The sequence below is a fragment of the Procambarus clarkii genome, chromosome 52, assembly GCF_040958095.1.
Source record: "Procambarus clarkii isolate CNS0578487 chromosome 52, FALCON_Pclarkii_2.0, whole genome shotgun sequence".
NCBI classification, from domain to species: Eukaryota; Metazoa; Arthropoda; class Malacostraca; order Decapoda; family Cambaridae; genus Procambarus; species Procambarus clarkii.
This window is the reverse complement of record NC_091201.1, coordinates 29,037,204-29,057,358: the sequence shown is the minus strand read 5'-3', so window position 1 is coordinate 29,057,358 and position 20,155 is coordinate 29,037,204. Positions and strand designations below refer to the sequence as shown.

Sequence of the window (20,155 nt, the reverse complement as noted above, 5' to 3'; positions counted from 1 at the left end):
GAGAGATATATAGAGAGAGAGATATATAGAGAGAGAGATATATAGAGAGAGAGAGATATATAGAGAGAGAGATATATAGAGAGAGAGATATATAGAGAGAGAGATATATAGAGAGAGAGATATATAGAGAGAGAGATATATAGAGAGAGAGATATAGAGAGAGAGATATATAGAGAGAGAGATATATAGAGAGAGAGATATATAGAGAGAGAGATATATAGAGAGAGAGATATATAGAGAGAGAGATATATAGAGAGAGAGATATATAGAGAGAGAGATATATAGAGAGAGAGATATATAGAGAGAGAGAGATATAGAGAGAGAGAGATATATAGAGAGAGAGATATAGAGAGAGAGAGATATAGAGAGAGAGAGATATATAGAGAGAGAGATATATAGAGAGAGAGATATATAGAGAGAGAGATATATAGAGAGAGAGATATATAGAGAGAGAGATATATAGAGAGAGAGATATATAGAGAGAGAGATATATAGAGAGAGAGATATATAGAGAGAGAGATATATAGAGAGAGAGATATATAGAGAGAGAGATATATAGAGAGAGAGATATATAGAGAGAGAGATATATAGAGAGAGAGATATATAGAGAGAGAGATATATAGAGAGAGAGATATATAGAGAGAGATATATAGAGAGAGAGATATATAGAGAGAGAGATATATAGAGAGAGAGATATATAGAGAGAGAGATATATAGAGAGAGAGATATATAGAGAGAGAGATATATAGAGAGAGAGATATATAGAGAGAGAGATATATAGAGAGAGAGATATATAGAGAGAGATATATAGAGAGAGAGATATATAGAGAGAGAGATATATAGAGAGAGAGATATATAGAGAGAGAGATATATAGAGAGAGAGATATATAGAGAGAGAGATATATAGAGAGAGAGATATATAGAGAGAGAGATATATAGAGAGAGAGATATATAGAGAGAGAGATATATAGAGAGAGAGATATATAGAGAGAGAGATATATAGAGAGAGAGATATATAGAGAGAGAGATATATAGAGAGAGAGATATATAGAGAGAGAGATATATAGAGAGAGAGATATATAGAGAGAGAGATATATAGAGAGAGAGATATATAGAGAGAGAGATATATAGAGAGAGAGATATATAGAGAGAGAGATATATAGAGAGAGAGATATATAGAGAGAGAGATATATAGAGAGAGAGATATATAGAGAGAGAGATATATAGAGATATATAGAGATATATAGAGATATATAGAGATATATAGAGATATATAGAGATATATAGAGATATATAGAGATATATAGAGATATATAGAGATATATAGAGATATATAGAGATATATAGAGATATATAGAGATATATAGAGATATATAGAGATATATAGAGATATATAGAGATATATAGAGATATATAGAGATATATAGAGATATATAGAGATATATAGAGATATATAGAGATATATAGAGATATATAGAGATATATAGAGATATATAGAGATATATAGAGATATATAGAGATATATAGAGATATATAGAGATATATAGAGATATATAGAGATATATAGAGATATATAGAGATATATAGAGATATATAGAGATATATAGAGATATATAGAGATATATAGAGATATATAGAGATATATAGAGATATATAGAGATATATAGAGATATATAGAGATATATAGAGATATATAGAGATATATAGAGATATATAGAGATATATAGAGATATATAGAGATATATAGAGATATATAGAGATATATAGAGATATATAGAGATATATAGAGATATATAGAGATATATAGAGATAGATATACTTGAAGTGCATTGTAACTTTACTGTTTACCTATTTGAAGCCTTAATTAATTTTCCAGTCTCAGCCTCGGCCAATTACAAATACACACCAGTTGAGGACAACAAAGCTCAACAAAAGTTTGGCAATGCAAAGGCCATTTCATCTGACATGTTCTTCCAAGATCGCGATCCTAATGCAGAAGTGCGTTCTACTCTGGCTCGATATGAAGGATCAACCTCGATCTCCTCTGCTGATCTCTTTGGTGGGACCCAGACCCAAAGGAACTACAGTGGAGGATCCTTACAGGTGGGCTTATGGGTCAAGATCATGTCACTTTTAGGCTTGCAAGCAAATTTTATCCTTTATCTTTCAAGAATGCATGCAGGAACATAAGGCAGATAGATACCAGGGGCCAGATTCATGAAGCAGTTATGCAAGTACTTACGAACATGTGAATCTTTCCTTAATCTTTGACGATTTTGGTTACATTTATTAAACAGTTTACAAGCATGAAATCTTCCCAATCAACTGTTGTTATAAACAGCCTCCTAGTGCTTCGGAGATCATTAACCGTTTAATAATTGTAAACAAAGCAGCCAAAGATTGAGAAAAGATGGACAGGTTCGTAAGTACTTGCAAAACTGCTTCATAAATCTGGCCCCAGGCCCTAAAGTTATATATATACCATGAATGAAAATCTTGTATTATCTGAATGTTTTTGGCTCTTTAATGCATGTGAAATATTTCTAGATTTTCAAATTTTTGTAGAAAGGAGCAGCTTAGTGTTGCCATCTTTGGTATAAAAATATTTTGGGGAATACGTGTTGAAGGAAGCCTAATTCTTCAATATGATGTTCAGTGTCTGTGTAAAGGCATTACTTAATATTAGAAGTCGGTTATCAACAAGAGTTTAAAATAGTTTAAATCATTTTGTTTTAAACAGATTTTATCATATGGGAATCCAGAACTAAAGACAATGTCTTGTACTTAGAAAGAATTGCTCATGTTAGTGATTGATAATTGAGTACACTAATTTGATTATAGAAGAATGACTTGAGAAGTTTAGTTCTTAAAGAAGAAAGAATGATATTATAAAAATCTAAGACTTGTGCAGAACTGAATCTCATTTTTTGATGCGTGACGCATATTTTTGACTAGTAAAATAAGTTGTGCTCTCCGAGCTTAATATTTAATCCATCCCTATACTGGTAACTTGGGTTTTGGGGACACTACGCATGTACAGTGGAATGCACGCAATGAATGTAGGACTAATATTTGATCAGGTCTACCTTCATGGAGTCCACATCTGCAGTATGTAAGAAAGCTAGAGAATAGTCCAGAGATTTGTGCTGTAAGAAACAAAATGTGATTGACTGAAAGAAATAGTTCAGATCAGGAAACGGTTATGACTGAAAGTGTTAAAAGGGTATCAACAAGGTTGACAAAAGTTAGTAGTGTGAAAAGTTTGGGACTAGTGCCGTAAGATTTTTAGTTCGATGAACTAAAAGTAGGTTTTGTGCTTTTAGTTTATCGGCATTTTTATATCATTTTAAATTGAAAAAAATTTGTTCACTGGCTTTACTATACAGAATTTTGAAATGAAGTTAAAGTACTTTTATTTGGCATTTGTTTGTGGAGGCATAGCATAATTAAAAGAAGTATAAAATTAACAAGATGTTTAAGAAATGACCATACCCATGTAATTTTCACATACACATCTCTGCATTTGGAAGTTAATAATAATATTTTTACAAAAAGTAATATTTTCTTTTAGTTAGTTTCATCATGGTTGGAAATCCAGGTTGAAGAGTGTTGTCTGCTTTAGGGAATGAAGACCTGGATAGGATAAAAACAAAACACAACAATAAGGACAGAGCAGTGCTCTGTAGGTAAGGAGTATGTTAGATTCAGGAGTATTATTATTAATGTTGAGAAATACAGTAGGAACTTCTATTGCTTAAAAAATGTGGATTTGTTCTATTTAGTATTTTTAGATAAATACTACTAATACTTAGGAAATAAATTTATGTAGTACACTATATTTAATTTATCTAAGGAGTAAATGTAGGTAGTCCACACTAATGATATTTTGAAGAATGTCAGGAACAAGGGGGGGGGGGGGAACATTCCTCGTGTGCAACACAATTCCAAATGTCTCGGAAGAGGTTCACTATGTTTTTAAGAAGTGCAAATGTATTTGGTGGGGTCATACCAGTCCATCCTTTACCCTCAGGCTCCAGACTTGGATGAGGTTCGAGAATCTGTGCGGCAAGGCGTTACGAAGGTGGCAGGCCGTCTAGGTAGCCTGGCCAACAACGTCATGTCCTCTCTACAGGTATTGGAATAGTGGTTACATCTACCAGTCAGCTTATGTTAAGACACCTGATCCTGCCACTGCTATTAATTAGGCTTGGCTCCATTGTGGCTGACTTAAGTATGGCTCCTTCAAGTCTTCATGTGATTTAAGTGGCATTGGATTAATGGCATTAGTGGCACAGTTGAAAGGGGTTGGCAGTGAAGAGTTTTGAAAACTGAAGGCACCAATGACAAGGAGGCCTCTTGGTTGTAAAATACAGCAAATATTTGAAATAAAGCAATAGGTTGTGAATGCAGCAGAATTGGAATGTTAACAAAATAGTTTTAAGCAAATAAGAGCAAAAAGTTGCTTCGTGTACACGCAAATAATTACTGCACATGAGCATTAAGGTTCTGAAGCATTTAATATATAAATGCACAATCAGCGATTCACTCTATGCAAGACTTCCATGGAATGGCACTTCACCTTGTCCTAAAACAAATTTCTTAAATCTATAAAGTTTTAACCAATTGTGATCCATTTGGGTATTAATTACCCAAGAGTACCTTTTTTATGTTTAATGTTAACTTTGTCAATTTCAATTCAATTTTTTCTTTATTATACACCCCATACCCATCCCATGGGCAGTGGTGTCTGCAAATTATTTGTTAGCAAGTCTCAAGAAATTGAGTTAGCAAGTTAGTCTCTTGAATATGCTCCTTTATCTGAAATACAATTGCAGTCCATACTAGCATTTAAAGTCAATGGTGCCTTTATTTTGCTGAAACGACTTCACTAATAAATGTTGCCATTATAGATTTGTTGACCCCTGGGGGTAAGATAACATTAGGCCTATACATTATTTGTTGCTTGTTTGATATTAACGTGCTTATCTGATGCCGAGCATGTTTTCTTATACCTTGGGCTGCTATATAACTAGCATTAAATACGTACCTGGGAGGTAGACAACATTTGTGGGTTGCGGCCTGTGGAAGGTCGGTCGGTTCTGGGTCTTGGGGGGGGGGGGGGTGCTCGGTAAACCATACGAGCTTCCTGTCCATGATAACGAGAAACCATTTTTATTCCTCTTGTGCACGCTGTAATTGTGTAGGCTGTCCAAGTGCATGGTAAGTAATCTGCTATTCTGGAGGGTGCTGAAGTAATGTCTGCCCATTTGGACCATGCTTACACACGTTGCTACTCTAAAGTACTGTATACCAGTGCGGCCACTACTCTGGAGCATGTTCTGGTGGGGGACTGGTGCTGCTCTGGAGCATGTTCTGGTGGGATTGGTGCTGCTCTGGAGCATGTTCTGGCGGGGGACTGGTGCTGCTCTGGAGCATGTTCTGGTGGGACTGGTGCTGCTCTGGAGCATGTTCTGGTGGGATTGGTGCTGCTCTGGAGCATGTTCTGGTGGGACTGGTGCTGCTCTGGAGCATGTTCTGCTGGGACTAGTGCTGCTCTGGAGCATGTTCTGGTGGGACTGGTGCTGCTCTGGAGCATGTTCTGGTGAGACTCGTGCTGCTCTGGAGGATATTACATTTGTTAAGAGCATGCTGTAAAGCTAACTTGCTAGTACAGTATGTGTTAATGCTATTACTTCTCAGGTACCACAGCTTTAAACTTAGCTTTTTAAGTGATGTTTCATTTTCTTTTGGAATATGCGAGCTAAATATATTTGTATCATTATGGCATCGTGGGGGAAGCCGGTGGCTGAGTGGACAGAACACTGGACGCATGATCCTGTGGTTCCGGGTTCAATCCCGGGCGCCGGCGAGAAACAATGGGCAGAGTTTCTTTCACCCTGATGCCCCCTGGTACCTAACAGTAAATGGGTACCTGGGAGTTAGTCAGCTGTCATGGGCTGCTTCCTGGGGGTGGAGGCCTGGTCGAGGACCGGGCCGCGGGGACACTAAAGCCCCGAAATCATCTCAAGATAACCTCAAGATGTATACATTCCTCAAGAATGTATGGTAGGAATACCTCATGCTTTTGTAACAATTTGCTGCACCTTTCTGAACACTTTTGATGTTGGTTTAAATCTTTAAAGATTTGTGTAAACGTCTTCTATTAGGTCACGGAGCCCCTGATGGTACAATTTGGTCACTTTAATGTTGGGGGGTGGGATACCTTAAATGATCAATTAATACACATCAAATTTTGTACATAAATATCCAGATGCCAGAGTATAATCACAAACTTTGAGAATGAGTAGTGGACAAATGTAAAACAGATTCTGGCCTCCTGTATAAATTCATTAAAAGCAAACTGCTTGTAAAGGATAAAATCCAGTGCGTGCTTGCAAAATATGGTTTACAGGAAATCGGACACATTGTCTGGTGATTTCTGGTATTAGCAGAGTACATAGACATGCTAAACATTCCACTTAAACTTGTATTCCAGACATCTGTCCACAGGAATCTTGGCAGATATTTGGAAAAAGGTAAACATTGTTCCAGTGTCAGACAATGGTAGCAGACAAGACCTTCTAAGGTATAGACTCGTATAATTAACAAACATGGTAGTAAAACACTAGAAAAGACAGTTAAAACTGAATGGGTAAAACACCTAGAGAGTAATGACATAACACACTGTTTTTGAACAGGAAGATCATGTGTAACAAATGTAGTTTTTATGATAGTCACGGATTATACAGGAGAGAGATGGTTGGGGTTGACTGTGTATCTGGACCTAAAAAAAAAAGTCCCACACAAAAGGTTTTGGAAATGAACATGCTAGAAAAGGGGAGAGGTAGACTGCTGACATGGATGAAAACTTTGACAGAAAGATGGAGTGGTAATCAAAGCCAATGTATCTGGAGAAGTGTTACTAGTGGAGTAGCACAGGGTACAGTTCTCTCTATGCAACGCATCCTCCTGTTTAGATAGTAACCTATTGTGACGATCGTCAATAGTCACGAATTTGTATGAACTATATTTAACTTTTCGATAGTAGTATACTGACTAGTAAGGAATTTTTAGAATAAATTAAGGTAGAAAATAAACTTAAATATTCCTAGGCCTAGTATAGCGCACACATGTACTATATTAGGAGTCGGATATCGTGTATTAGGCCTAGGAAGGTTAGGCTAGGTTAGTTTAGTTTGTCAAAGCAACGCAAGTAATAAAAAAATCCGGTTTGTCCAATTCAGTAGTTCAGATTTCTACCTTCTTATTTTGTTGTACGTTGGTATATATACTATGGTCCTGATGGTTACTATAAGTACAGGTACTACCAAAACAGAAGGATGGACTGCGTTATGGAATGTTGAATAAGAGAAAATAGAATGCGCAACCTACAGATTATGTGGAAAGGAATTAAAGAACTCTAACAAAGAAAGAGATGTAGGGTTGGTTGTGAATAATAGAATGTCATCAGAGGAACATGATATACATTATGCGAGGAGCATATGCTGCGCTCTTCAATTTCAGAATTGCTTTTAATTACATGGATGGTGAAATTGTTAATGATCTTTGTGAGACTAAAGTTGAAATATGCAGCAGTTGTATGGTGCCCATATACCAAGAAGCACATCAGTAAACTGGGAAAAAGTGTGAAGGTATACTACAAAATGGCTTCCAGAATTGAAAAAACAAGTTATGAAGAGAGGCTACAGGTGTCAAATGTGCCAAAGCTAGAAGATAGAAGACATAGGGGATATGATCACCACTTGCAAAATAACGAACTGACCATATTAACAAAAAGGAATTCCTGAAACCTATAACCTCAAGAACAAGAGGTCATAGATTTAAGCTAAGGAAACCTGAGGTGCTGAAAAATATTACAAAGTTTTCTTTTGCAAACAGAGTGATAGACAGTTGGCACAAGTTAAGTGAGAAGGTGGTGGAGGCCAAAACAGTCGGTTTCAAAGCATTATGACAGTGCTGGAAAGACGGGACACCACAAGCGTAGCTCTCATCCTGTAACTACATTTAGGTAATTAGTTGTTTTGGTTGTAAATTATACCCCTAAAACATTCTGCAGTAGTGATAAAACTAGAAAGGGGCAGTATGATCACTACATACAAAATAGTAACAGGAATCTTCAAAATTGATAAAGAATTATTGAAAGTTGAAACTTGGACAAAAGTCATAGATTTAAGCATTGGAAACAAAGATGCCCAAAAACATTAGAAAGTTCACCTTTGCAAACAGAGTGGAAGGTTATATGAACAAGTTAAGGGAGAAGTTGATATATATATAAAAACCATCAATAGCTTCAAAGCATCATATGGCAGAGTACTGGAAAGATGGGATACCTCCAAAAAATAGCTCTCTCAACCTTTAATTATACTTGGGTAATTACACAACACATTCACTTTCACACATTTATCTTGCTCACACTTCACGTTCATACACTCGTAAGTGACAGTCAGTCTTGAAATTCACCACATAGTAACCCCCCTTTACGCGTTTAAGGGCTCTTGCCTGTTCTACCGAGGTGCAAGTCCAATAATGTGTACACACTACCACTGATAAGGTCAGTGATGGTAGGCCATGAGGCTCACATGCATCCATTATATCTATTAACCCCACATTTTTCACAGCCTTTGCCCCCCTCCCCCCACCTTCTCCTTCACCAACCCCTCCTTCCTCCCACCTTTATCATAATCTCCTTCATAATCTAATGTATAAGGTCACAAGATCTGTCTTAAACATCCTTACAAAACACGGAGGTGCTATTATGTTGTTGTTTAAGATTCATTACTTGGAACAAGAAGTCCCAAGTAGCACGGGCTATGGTGAGCCTGTAGTGGACTTTAGGTGCTATTAGAAATTCTATTATGTTGAAAGGGTACTATTATGCTGCCCCCTTATAATCCAGCAATATTGATTGCTATTATCCACATTTTGAAAGTCAGTATTGTAGACCCAATCCAGATTCGTAAATAATTTGGATTTGAGAATACTTTAAGTGGTTTTTTTTTTCCTGCAGTATTTTTTAGTAAATTTTCCGTATTTTTCTTAGAGCAAATGCATGTATTTTAATCAGTTTTTCCATTGTGTGCCTGTCTTCAGGAACCAGTGTTTGTTCCTTGTCCTAGTTATTTCCATGGAGTTGCATTATTAGCATTGCCTCTCCCATTTAATGGTCATCCTAGCACCCCTGCCATTTTATTCAGAAATGGTACCTGTCTTTATCTTTTCCATGGAACATTCATTCCACACACGATTCCTTGCCCAAAAATCCTGTGCCAAGTCTGGGGATCTACTACATCACCTTGACCAGCTGAGCATACAAGCATTTTGAACTTAAGATTAACATGTACCATAAGTGATTTTATGAACCTATTTGTCGCATTTTTTCCCTCCCAATTTGATGTCCACAAGTACTGTATCACAGCCTTGATGACATTCTGGTGGCTTTGGAGGCTGACACGCATAACCCCCTTTTCTGTGGGTAATTTGGTTGTATCAGTCGTTATTGAGTTAGTGTATGGCATTTCCTGGGAAAATAATAATATCTTGGCTCGGTTGCATTCTTTTGAATTTTGAGGCGGTTTGCTGCTCTCCTGTACAGCTTTCCCTCTAGTCATACTTTTTAGGAATACCATAAAACTGCCGTCTCTGCCCCTTATTTCCAATATGACTGCATTTCCCATCGTAGTTTTTTGAGCACTACACTTTTTATCTAGCTATCTTTAACCCCCCCCCCCCACCCCCTCCTCTCTCGACTGGAATATATTCGATGCTTTGTTGATGACCTCACATTCTGATGTAATACTGAGTAAGTTTTTCCCTTATTCAGCTCCATTTAGCGTCCTCTGATTATTCCACACATTTGATGGTGCTACATAGCCTTCCCGGTTTGGTGCCTTCTTTTGATAATTACTTACTTCTGCCCAAGGGACCTTTTGTTCTTCCCCAGCCCAGAGCTTGTTTGTATAAACTAGTGTTCCATCATTGAAAGACGCACAACTGATACTGCCTTTGGTACTGTGCAAGCTATATAAAGCCTTTTATCATTCATGCTTGTACCACTCCTTCACCTTCCTCATTGAAAGTTCTGTTCAATCTCTTTTAGTCTTTTAATGCATGGTTTACCCATTTGCAGGTTTCTATACTCATATCTGTTTTTTAGTAACTTACCTCTGTGAAGGTATTCCACTTGCTAAATTTTGTAAAATTCTAACCAGTATGGTGATGGCTTGTACCTCCCTACTGTTTTGTAACTACTTTTCCACATTCGTTCGCTACTGCTCTATTTATGGAGGGATCAAAGTCTGATAACATTGGGTTCTCAGCTGTATTTCCTGATCAAACCTTTGTGCTGCCTTCCCAAACAGTTTTAAGCAATTTTATCTGCTCTCAGATAGCTGCTTTTCATGTGCCAATGTTTGTTACTGTGGTTAACTTGTATGGTGTAATGGGCGTGGATTCTTTTGAACTTTCACTTTCTATGGTGATTATAAATACTGTACAATATTGTATTTCAATCTTTATCAGATATGAATAGAATTTTGCCGAGTTCTCAGTCCCTCTAATAATCTCGTGGACACTGCCACAAAAGAGGCTGTTCGTACCTGTTGCATTTTCCCAGACGTGAATTTCCCTTACTTGAATTTCTCTTATGATTATCAAATTACTGTACTCTGTTCTTTAAAATGTGACCTAACCCCAAAGTTTTCACTTACATCGAAATAGTGGTGAACGTCTTTGGGTAGGTTACATATTTGGCACCCCCCCCAAATATTTGGGAGCTGGTCGGCCGAGCGGACAGCACGCTGGACTTGTGGTCCTGGGTTCGATCCCAGGCGCCGGCAAGAAACAATGGGCAGAGTTTCTTTCACCCTATGCCCCTGTTACCTAGCAGTAAAATAGGTACCTGGGTGTTAGTCAGCTGTCACGGGCTGCTTCCTGGGGGTGGAGGGCTGGTCAAGGACCAGGCCGCGGGGACACTAAAAAGCCCCGAAATCATCTCAAGATAACCCCCCATCGTCTCCCAAACCACAATTTATTTGTAGGGACTTGATGGAACAGACATACACCTTACCGTCAAAACTGCATTCTTCTGCTAACCATCACAGGCCTTCGTGTAGAATGTTTTAAAAGTCGGGATGATTGGAAATATTACTTTCCAGCTGTACCTTAGTCTTATATCCAAATAAAATCTTTGGTGAATCCGATTCCATTGACATCACTCGGCTTGTGTGTTTTTGCTTTCGTATTTGCATCCTAAATGATATCTAGGAACTTACAAATATTGTGACATGGATGGTTCTATATAGTCTTCTGGACTTGGCACCTTCTTTTGATAATTACTTACTTACTTCAGGAGATCGTGCAAGATGAGCAAATATCAGTAGAAACCTCTAATCTGCCAAAATCCTCTGCAAAAATGCATTAAATCTTCTAAAATGCCAGTAAAATATTTTAAAAATCTCTTAAGCAGAGCATCTTTTGTCACCATGGTGAGTACCCTACAATTTGTCACTTACTTTTTTTGTGTGTGTATTTGCGAAGGAATGACCAATTATTCTGACAATACAATACAGTACTGTACATATTTCTGAACACTTTAGGACCAAGAGAATTGGGTAAAATGAGTTATGTAGCACAGTGATTACACACACTGCTCACAACAGTGTATCCAGAGTCTAATTTGTGAGCAAGACAGTCTGTTTAGCATATTTCCTTTTATCTGATGTCTGTTTACCTAACAGTAAATAGATTTCCGGGAATTAGGCAGCTGTTATGGGTTGCGTCCTGGGGAAGGTCAGTAGGTGGCCAAGGGGGAATCTTGATTTTAATGGCCTTCCTGTCCCAGACTATGGAGAAACTATAAAGTGAACCATGTTTATCCGATTGTTCAGTGATGTGGGGAATTTATGTATAAATACAAATGGTCAGATTAATGATGACCAGACTACACACTAGAAATTGAAGAGACGACGACGTTTCGGTCCGTCCTGGACCATTCTCAAGTCGATTGTGTTGGTCAGATTAATACTGCCAACCTTGTGTCCCAACAATTGCAAAACTCACACAGTATGAACTGAATAAACTTTGGCTATGGCTTGAGGTGGTTTATAACGAGCATTCCCAAAAACTGGGTCCGATGTAGCTAGATATAGGAGGGAGACCTAGGCGGTTAAAAGTAGATTTTGATTTCCAGATGGGTGCAGGTTGAAGAGAAAGAGAAATGAACGAAGTGTAATCATTATTAACCCTTAAAATGGGCATATCATCTAGAAAGACTTGACCTGTGATGTGCATAACATCACAAGATATTTTGAGTATTTTGCAACATTTGAAACTCGTGCTGGTACATGGTTTCCATTGGTATTTGAGGCCTCCAGTAAATATCACCCTAAAAGTGACATAATTTTTAGGATACTGAACAAATCCACTGTGGCCGTGATGAGGGTTCGAACCTACCTCTGAGAGGATCCCAGACGCTGCCTTAACCGATTGAGCTACAACATGGTATAAGAATTGCAACCGGGAAATCATCCTGATTTACCAAAGGTTCCTGCAGTCTCTCCGAGACACAAACCAGGGTTTTACGCAATTCCCCCATGCACCCGAGCTATGTCAATAGGCTCGGGTGCATGGAGGAATTGCATAAAACCCTGATTTGTCTCGAAGAGACTGCAGAAACCGTCGGTAAATCAGGATGATTTCCCGGTTGCAATTCTTATACTATGCCGTAGCTCAGTCGATTAAAGCAGCGTCTAGGATCCTCTCGGAGGTAGGTTCTAAACCTCGTCACGGCCCTGTGGATTTGTTCATTTGATGCATCACGCTATTGTGATTTCTGTGTGTTTTAGGATACTTTTATTATGCTCAAGACATGGTTTTTAACGATAAAATAACTAATTACATTGTTTTGAATACCAATTTTCTGTGTGCATAATAATAATGCCTGATGTAGAAGCATCAACCCAAGAGAGGAAAACAAAATTGTTCATCAAATTGCTTTAATTGATGGTATTTAAATTATACAAACAGTACCTAATTGGACCCAGTTCCTTAAACCTGATTTCTGATAATCTTGGAATTAATTAGGCAGCAGTTGTGGGTTGCATTCCGAGGATTGTTAGTTGTTGATCTGGACAGACACTTTTTCTCTTGACAATAGAAAACAAAGTAGGAACTGTTCTGAACAAAATGCACTCACTTTGTTGAAAATAATGGTGCATAATTTGTTAAATAAAATACTTTTTGGTAAGGAGGGGAGGTACTAGGAGCCCACCAGAAGTTTTTATTAATTATATTCAATGCATAATTTTTGGGAGGGACCTCTTAATAGCTCCCTGAGCTTATAACAGTGCCTTGATAGAGAATGCTGACGTTACTGGAAAATGGAAAAGCTAACTGGACTTGGCCTTGGGGAAAAGAATGGCCGGAGAAAAGAGCTTGGGACAAAGGAAGGTAGCCGTGTGCCAAACAAAGGCACACAAGTGCGTGAAGACGAAAGGACATTCAACAAAGAAAAATGTGCCAACATCAGGAAGACTGCCACAAGCCCTGAGCCTGGAGATAAACTCGAAACAAAAATGGCAAAGAAAGCCGAATTCTGATCGTGGCTTCTGATAGGGAGTGGATCTCCAGCTTGTGGCATGTTGGGCTAAGGCTTGGTGGAACCAAAGTTAAACCTTGAGTTATTGAGGCTCTGCCAAAATATATTTTACATATAATATACTGAACATTCTTTGTTTTTATTATAATTCTCAAAGTAGATTTGTTGATTTGGCGTGAAAATATTGGATTAACTGCAGAAGTCAAATGGGCAAATAAAGGTATTGTACAGGTAGTGCATTAGAGAAGTATGTATTGGTATAGATGAATTTTTTAGATTGTCGATAGCATTTAGGAAATCATTCTTTCAGTGAAGTCTCTTGATGCATTTCTCTGGATTGTGGTTTATGGAGGGAATCTTTCGTAGTTCACATTCATGTACTGTATAACTGTGACTAATTGGTTATAAAAATATCCTCTATCAGTTCAATATTTTTGTGTGTGTAACTTAACATTTGTTACTAATCTTGTATTTATTTAATTTTTTTTATCTACCTCTGTTGAGAATTTGCATACCTAATGAGCATATTTTTTTTTTTAGGTAGTAGCTTTGTAGTGGCAAATTGACAGTTTTTGAATGCCTCTTTTATGCATATAGTGTATATGATATATAATTTTTGTCCTTGATTTGCATGGATATTAACCATGTGCATTTTTATTTTTGCTCTCCAGAGAAAATGATGAAAGACTTAGACTAGTAAGTATAGTTTTGCATGTGCATGCTAACATTGCTCTTTAATGCATGGCTCATTTTAACCGCATTGCTCTATAGATAAATGACAATACATATGAAATTTACACAGTAGAATATTGCTCATAATACACAATGCCAGACAAATTATTTCTAGAACTATACAGTACTTTTTGTCTATCAATGTACAACAGCGACTCCCAATTATCCAAGCCTCAATTATCTGAATCTCCAATTAATTGCTGTGAGAAGTCCTAACTAGTTCAGATAATCAGGAGCTTTAGTTAGTTACCCATGTATTGTATTCAAAATTGATTTTGCACATAATGTACTAGGAACTGCGTAGATTATACATACTGTATTTGCAAGTTTTTACTTATTTTGTACAATTTAAATTTATTTGAATGCACAGCTTTATTTCTGCCTTTTATGCTTTACATGCTTATCCAGCACCTACCTGCCTCTGTATAACAAATATATTTAGTTTTGTTGATAGAGCCAGAGATATTTTACAGAAGAGATGGTTGGGTTGACAAGTCCCACATAAGTTGTTGTGGAAACTAGAACATACTGGAGGAGTGACAGGGAGGCTTCTAACATAGAAGAAAAAGTTTGACCCAGAAATAAGGGCAGTAATCAGAGGCAATGTATCGGACTGAAGAAATGTCACGTTTGGAATATCACAGGGTTCAATTCTAGCACCAGTAATGTTCATTGTCTACATAAATAGCCTACCAGAATGAATACAGAATTTCCAGCCATCGTGGTGTAGTGGTTAAGACGCTCGCCTGGCGTTCCGCGAGCGCTTTGTCCTGGGTTCGTATCCTGGCCGGGGAGGATTTACTGGGCGCAAGTCCTTAACTGTAGCCTCCGTTTAACTCCACAGTAAAATGGGTACCTGGTTATTAAATGATTCTTCGTAGGGGTCGTATTCCAGGGAACATAGGATTAAGGACTTGCCCGAAATGCTACGCATACTAGTGGCTGTACAAGAATGTAACAACTCTTGTATATACTGTACAGTATCAATAAAAAAATAAAAATACATGAACGTGTGTTGATGATGCTAAGATACTAGGGAAGATAAGAAACTTAAATGACATGTTATGCCCTTCAAGAAGACCTTGACAAAATAAGTGTACAGAGCAACACCTGGCAAATATGGTATTTATTCACATTAAATTATGTTCAGTATGTAACAATTCCTTTCACTTTTGTGAACTATAATCTGCTTTGCCTCATTGTTGCTCTCTAGGAGACAATTTCCCCGTTGTGACCCGATATGATCGACCTTCTCCAACATCTCAGGCTTCCGTATTTATTGTTGATTTTAATAGTATTTTGGGCAAGGTGTAGCTACTTGGCTGGTGCATGGGGAAAGGCAATCAGCCTCCTTGTTAAGAAACCTGGAATGAAGGGTACTTTAACTGGTGATTTTGAACCCATTGCTTTCACTAGTTGTGTATGCAGGCTTTTTGAAAATTATGATTAAAGCAAGTCTTGTGTAAATTTACAGATGCAGTAAATACTTGTCACAATTTAGCTTCTGTAAATGTCGTATTACAATACTACTGGTATCCTGGTGTACTTGGAGGTTTATGTTCAAACTTTTTCGGTTATACAGTAATTTAGTGGTGCCAGTGCTCTTCAACCTCAAAAGTGCGTAACATTGTGGAAATATACAAATCAGGATCACTTTATTCTGCTCTTATTAGCAATATTAGAATATCCCACTGAGTTGTTTTAAGATGCTCTTTTTCTTAATTGCTCGTAATGTTATATCTTCATTTCCAGCTTGAGTTTACTTTGCGCTCTGTTGTTGATTTCACAATTTGCTATAATGGTGACAAATTTCCCCTTGGTGCAACAGAGGCTCCTGGTTGCAATTAATTGTATCGTCTTGTGCAACCCACCATGGTTTTTGAATCCTCAGCTTCTAAACATGTGCTATGACTTTCTTCTCCATCTCTCTGCAACCAACCACTTGGGCTGGACGGTAGAGCGACGGTCTCGCTTCATGCAGGTCGGCGTTCAATCCCCAACCGTCAAAGTAGTTGGGCACCATTCCTTTCCCCCGTCCCATCCCAAAACCTTATCCTGACCCTTCCAAGTGCTATATAGTCGTAATGGCTTGGCGCTTTCCTCCTGATAGTTCCCTTCCCTTCTCTCCTAACCCTATAGGTGGTCAATTTGTATATACAGACAAATACAAATTCGTGAAAATCTGACCACGTATATATCATGGATGTCTCGAATATTACCTCCACACTCGTACCAAATAGTAAAGACTTCACTGAAAATATTGCCTCATACTTTACCTCCTGGCATACCAATAAGCATACAGTACACTTATCAAATGACATTACAGTGGTACCTCGGAATGCGATTGTCCCTGTATGCGAGGTTTTCGGAAGGCGAGGTGTATTTACTCCAAAAATTTGTCTCGGAAGGCGATGGTTACTTCGGGAGGCGAGTTTGGACGCGAGTTTGTTGATACGCGTACAGCCGACCTAGCACGTGGTGGTTCGGCGATCGTCGCCCCTCCGCCCCTCAGTTTATTATTGTCTCGCGCTCAGTGACTACCCCCACATCAATTCTTCTCGCGGATTTTCAGTGTTTTGTTGGATTTTTGGTGATTTGTCTATACAATTTGTTATTATATATCTCACCATGGGTCCCAAGAAAGCCAGTGGTAAGGATAAAGGCCAGAAAGCTCATGTGAGGATGACAATAGAGGAGAAACAAGAGATCATTCGGAAGCATGAGAACGGTACACGTGTTGTTGAACTTTGTAGGCAGTACAACAAAGCCACATCAACAATATGCACTATACTTAAGAAGAAAAATAAGATTATGGGTGCTAAAGTGGCAAAAGGAGTAAGAACATTAACGGCACAAAGACCACAAATACTTGAAGAAGTGGAAAAGTTGTTATTAATTTGGATACACGACAAGGAGTTGAGGGGTGATAGTGTTTCGGAGGCCATTATTTGTGAGAAAGCCAGGGTGTTGCACGAAGACCTTCTAAAGAATACCCCTGCAACGAGTGATGCAGATAAGAAAGAGTTTAAGGCAAGCAGGGGCTGGTTTGAAAAATTTAGAAAGAGAAGTGGTATCCATAGTGTTACAAGGCATGGGGTTATGTGATGTGATTATGGAAGGGGACTCCCCTTCCAAACAGTAACTCCTCTCCTCCTCCCCCCTCCTCACCATCTTCCATACGCCTACAGCACTCGACAGCAAGGTAAGTAATAACTGGAACACAGTTTTGTAGGTTTATTTAGATGAATTAGGTAAATTAGGTATAAAAATTTAGTTTGATGTAGGGTTTTTGGGGTAGTCAGGAACGGATTAATTCATTTCCCTTTATTTCTTATGGGGAAATTAACTTCGGAATGCGAGGCGTCTCCAGGAACGGATTAAACTCTTATTCTGAGGTATGCCTGTATTCCTGGTATTGTCTAAACTGGATTATGGCTGCCTCATTAATTCATCAGCTTTAGCTTTGAATATTTGTTTATCTTTGATTTGTGTGCACAGTAAATACAGGCATGCAATTAAGTCCTGACTGTCAAGTTTGTTAACGCTCTGAATCCTAAAATGAAACCTAATAAATACTCTAAAAAAAAATTTTCCTCCGCTGTTTTGAAATGCCTTTCCCTCTGACATTTTAATTGACATTTGCATGTTACTGTACAGCTAATTTCATGGATGCTTCAGTTTATGTATGGAGTAGGTTTTTTCAAATTGTTTTTTTCTCTCCAGATTAATTAAAATGTGTGCCATCTTTCGCTGGTCCCAATTTTTTTATAAAGTCTATATTAGAGTTTAAGGCATGACCTGGGAGTAGATGGGGTAACCTTGTAACTTGTATGGAATATGAGTTTTAAGTACAGGATACCTTTTAAATGTTTTAATATTCATGTGTGGTCAGTGCCAGCAAGTGGCTTGAAACTGGCTTGTAATGTACAGTATATGAATATTGCAACTGTGTATTGTAGTTTGAGGACATTACAAAGTAAGGTAGGTGTTATTAAAATGTTAATTTTTATTCTGATAACACCTTTGTTTTAATTTTTTTATGCCGTAAACACACTTTACTGTACACAACTTTTTGCGTCTTCCGATACAGACTACAAAAATATATGACAACTATTGTATTGACATAATATTCACAGTTTATATACCGATACAATATAGTTTTTTTTTTTTTTTTACCATATTCTCTCTTTCCCAGGACCGATACATGTAAAGGAACACAGACGTGGGCGATGGTGCATTATAACATACCCCTTCTAGCCTCTTTCACATCAGTGTATTTAGGTAAAGAAATACCGTTTGGTGAGCTTATTGGTCGCCCAGTGAGAGAGACATTTTTGTTTTGTTAATCATATTGTGTAAATTATTTTTTTTTCACATTAAAAAAAGGCTTTATTTATAATGTGATACACTGTGCATATATCTTGCTACTGTATAAATTATTTATCGTGCATTACTATTGATTTTTCTTTTTACTTAATCTGAGCTTATAATCTGAGATATATATACATATATATACTATGCAGTGTTTTTGCATTTTAAGGAATTGTATTATTTGTACAGAATGTGATCGTGTCAAACTATTTGATGTTCATGTGAAAAGGAGATTAAATGCATTCTAATAAATGTGAGCTGAGAAATGTATAAAATAACTGCTGGTTATATCTGTGAAGACTATTCCCTCGCTCAAATAACAAAAGCAGTGATACTATTACTGAAATCTTTATTCGGCTATTTTAAAGCTCTAATGGGTAACAAATATACTTTACTGCCATTTCAAGTTTTGTCAACAACATGATTAACTTCTTTTACAATGCTAAAATGTTTCTAAAATATCTGAACATCAAGCATTTTCGATTTTAGTTGGTAAAAGTTATTATTTTAGATTCATAAAGTGCATTGAAATTTAATACGAATCCATTTAACTTGTACTCATTTTGCTCATTGTGAATTGGAGCAAAATTATATATAAATCCCTAGTGTAATCCAGATCTTTGTTTTCTGTTATTTGATATGGAAAAAGTCCAAAATGCATTTAGGATTTAAATTTATAGTTTAGGTATTCATAATGCAACAGATTATTGTATTTTTGTTTAACTCTTGGAATGGATTTATGATATTAAATATATTACTTGGGCAATTTTATGGCCCCAATAATCAGACTCTTAGGATTATTGAAGATTCAAAGCTCAAGTTACAGTAAGCTTCCATATGGAGGGAAATCCAGAAATCAAACTTTAAATTCAAATTTGGCCTTAAAGCCTCCTTTAAATTGTAAAAGCTATTGTAAAGTATCATTCCATGCTACCAAATCCCGAAGGTATCCTATTTGATTTCAATACTTTTTTTCCTGCCAATTAGGTTTACAAATAATTGGCTTAGGCATACAGTACTTTATATAGAAATATTTAAAAGGAATTAAAAATAGTGCCATTGCAATTAAAAAGTCGCATCCCTTTGGTTTTAATATTTATCATTCATTTTATTTTATTGAAAGTATTACCTTGTCCTAGTAATAATGGGGATTGGGAATAAAGGCAGATTTCACATTGCATCTTATTTACCTTCTTCCCAGTTTGGTGCCTTCTTTTGATAATTACTTATTTACCTTCATTCTTATCCCCTCAGTGAATGGGTCCTTGATGTGGTGAGGAGGCTCTTGTGTACGGCCTGTTGGTAGTTGGGGTAGCTCCTCCTTCCCTGACCTGCCTGCTGTGGCTGTGCACAAGTGAAATGCCCTCCTGTGTTTTTGCCATGCATATAGACACATGTATTCCCTTATATTTCTTCATATGATTGTTGAGCCTACCC

At 37.3% G+C, this 20,155-nt stretch overlaps 1 protein-coding gene across 5 annotated transcripts in view; it reads left to right on the top strand.

The window, feature by feature from the left end:
- ArfGAP3 (ADP-ribosylation factor GTPase activating protein 3) overlaps positions 1 to 19,891 on the top strand; it is a 41,428-nt gene extending 21,537 nt beyond the window's left edge. For 2 of the 5 annotated variants that reach the window (XM_069304583.1, XM_045750815.2), the window contains 4 exons: positions 1,877 to 2,103; positions 4,031 to 4,132; positions 14,287 to 14,311; positions 18,543 to 19,891. In XM_069304583.1, coding sequence (XP_069160684.1) covers positions 1,877 to 2,103; positions 4,031 to 4,132; positions 14,287 to 14,295 — 338 coding nt within the window. In that variant the 3' untranslated portion in view covers positions 14,296 to 14,311; positions 18,543 to 19,891. Of the gene's footprint in view, positions 1 to 1,876; positions 2,104 to 3,571; positions 3,687 to 4,030; positions 4,133 to 14,286; positions 14,312 to 18,542 lie in introns of all 5 variants that reach the window. The other 3 variants (XM_045750816.2, XM_045750814.2, XR_011222727.1) reach the window with 2 other exon arrangements.
- Positions 19,892 to 20,155: the final 264 nt, after the last annotated feature.